The 1,572-nt window shown below is 43.3% G+C and overlaps 2 protein-coding genes across 2 annotated transcripts in view; both read right to left on the reverse strand.

Moving 5' to 3' along the window:
• Window positions 1-1,131: 1,131 nt before the first annotated feature.
• Window positions 1,132-1,437, reverse strand: Pmar_PMAR028331 (hypothetical protein; the record flags this gene model as incomplete). Its single annotated transcript, XM_002780650.1, has 2 exons — window positions 1,132-1,231; window positions 1,316-1,437. 2 exons carry the CDS (start codon window positions 1,435-1,437, stop codon window positions 1,132-1,134), a joined length of 222 nt encoding a protein of 73 aa, XP_002780696.1.
• Window positions 1,438-1,524: 87 nt separating this feature from the next.
• Window positions 1,525-1,572, reverse strand: part of Pmar_PMAR028332 (hypothetical protein) — a gene marked incomplete at both ends in the record, with an annotated part of 1,210 nt that continues 1,162 nt past the window's right edge. The window contains one exon of the mRNA XM_002780651.1: window positions 1,525-1,572. This exon is cut by the window's right edge and continues 4 nt beyond it. Within this exon, the coding sequence (XP_002780697.1) occupies window positions 1,525-1,572 (48 nt within the window).

Consider the following 1,572-nt stretch of genomic DNA (forward strand, 5'->3'; position numbering starts at 1 on the left):
CCGGTTGTTAAGTATAGATTAGCAGCAGATGGCGGAAGAGAGAGAGGAAGGGACATTCATGAGAGAGGAGGTTATCGCCTATTTGAAGGATATTCACACCACATCATCTGCTAAGACAAATAACATCAACAAGAAGAAGACGACGAAGAAATGAAGTTCCAATTCGATGTTGTGTTCATCTATATTAATCACACAGTAACAATACTCTGATCGTATATCCTCGATGTATACCGACCACGTCGTGTTCAGTTCCGAATGTGGTCCGGTATGGCGCTAATACTACTCTCCATCTCGGGCTACCCTCCAACTGACTACCCCCTAGACTTGAGCTCCTGCCAGGAGGTTGATAAACTAGAATACTTAGACATAATAGCAGAAGGGTGCCTATACTCCAATAATCGTACGTGAGTATCATCCATCTACTCGACATTTGCTGTGCACTCGAGGTATTGAGCAAATGCTCACCATTGTGCCAAGTGGAGATCCTCACACTAGTCTCCCCTTTCATGTATGAGGTGATAATCTCATGTGATGTCATAACGTAACAGTATATATTGGCAGAAACATGGTCATAATGATGCTTGAACATGAGCCATCATATCTCTAGAAGGGTCAAAGCGTGCCTTCATCTCTCTAAAGAGCCTATTAGGAGGAGGTAGAGCTCCTTCACCCTCTAATGCACGAACTGCTTGAGACGCTAAAAACTCCCCTGATTTACGACAAGCCAATGAGTGATGATGGTGATGCTGCATGATCCCACCTATAACTGGTGCGAACTTGAAGCCCTCTCCGGAGAATCCCGTCGCTAATTGTATTCTACCATCAGGGGCATCCCAATGTGTTCCAATGATGAAGTCATCTAATAACCACACTCATCATCCAGGAGCACTTCTTCGTTTTACAGTCATTCATGCAGCTTAGTTGATATAAACATCTACCATAACTGCATGCATGAGTTGCATCCAATGCTGGTAGATATTGAGCAATGAAGTCATTAGTACTGGACTCAAGATAAGTATCCTTCTCGAGGGGAATCTGGGGGGGGCGGGGGTAGAAGAAGAGGAGCTCATCCTTGAATACTATAAATGGAAAACATATATATCACATCTTTGATTATCTCAGTTGATCTCGTTAGTGGGAGATTAGGTAATTGAACCTTAAAAGGTAGGATGTGTTGAAGACTCCTGATAATGTGTCCATCTTGGTGTTGCCCTGTCTTAATCGCACCAATCTAATGATGATGATAAGTATGGCCATACGATACACAACAACTTATTACCCCTCCACGCATAGCCGGCATGCAATAGACTCCTACTTCCCTTTCAGTAAAGTGAGGATGACGACTATGAACAGCTGAGAGAAGGAGTGAGCACCACCAGTAGCAGCAACAGCAGGAGTAGGAGTAAGAACATGTTGCATACTCAGTATTATAGGCATTGAGGATGTTTCATGCAATGGCAAGTCTTCCACATTCTTTGGTTGGTAGTATCTTAATGCTTGACTGGTATGATAAGATAGAGTACATTAGTACGTGAACTGTTCAGCTGTAGTGAGGTAGTTCATCAAGCCAAG

The sequence above is a fragment of the Perkinsus marinus genome (assembly GCF_000006405.1).
Source record: "Perkinsus marinus ATCC 50983 genomic scaffold scf_1104296944276, whole genome shotgun sequence".
NCBI lineage: Eukaryota > Perkinsozoa > Perkinsida > Perkinsidae > Perkinsus > Perkinsus marinus.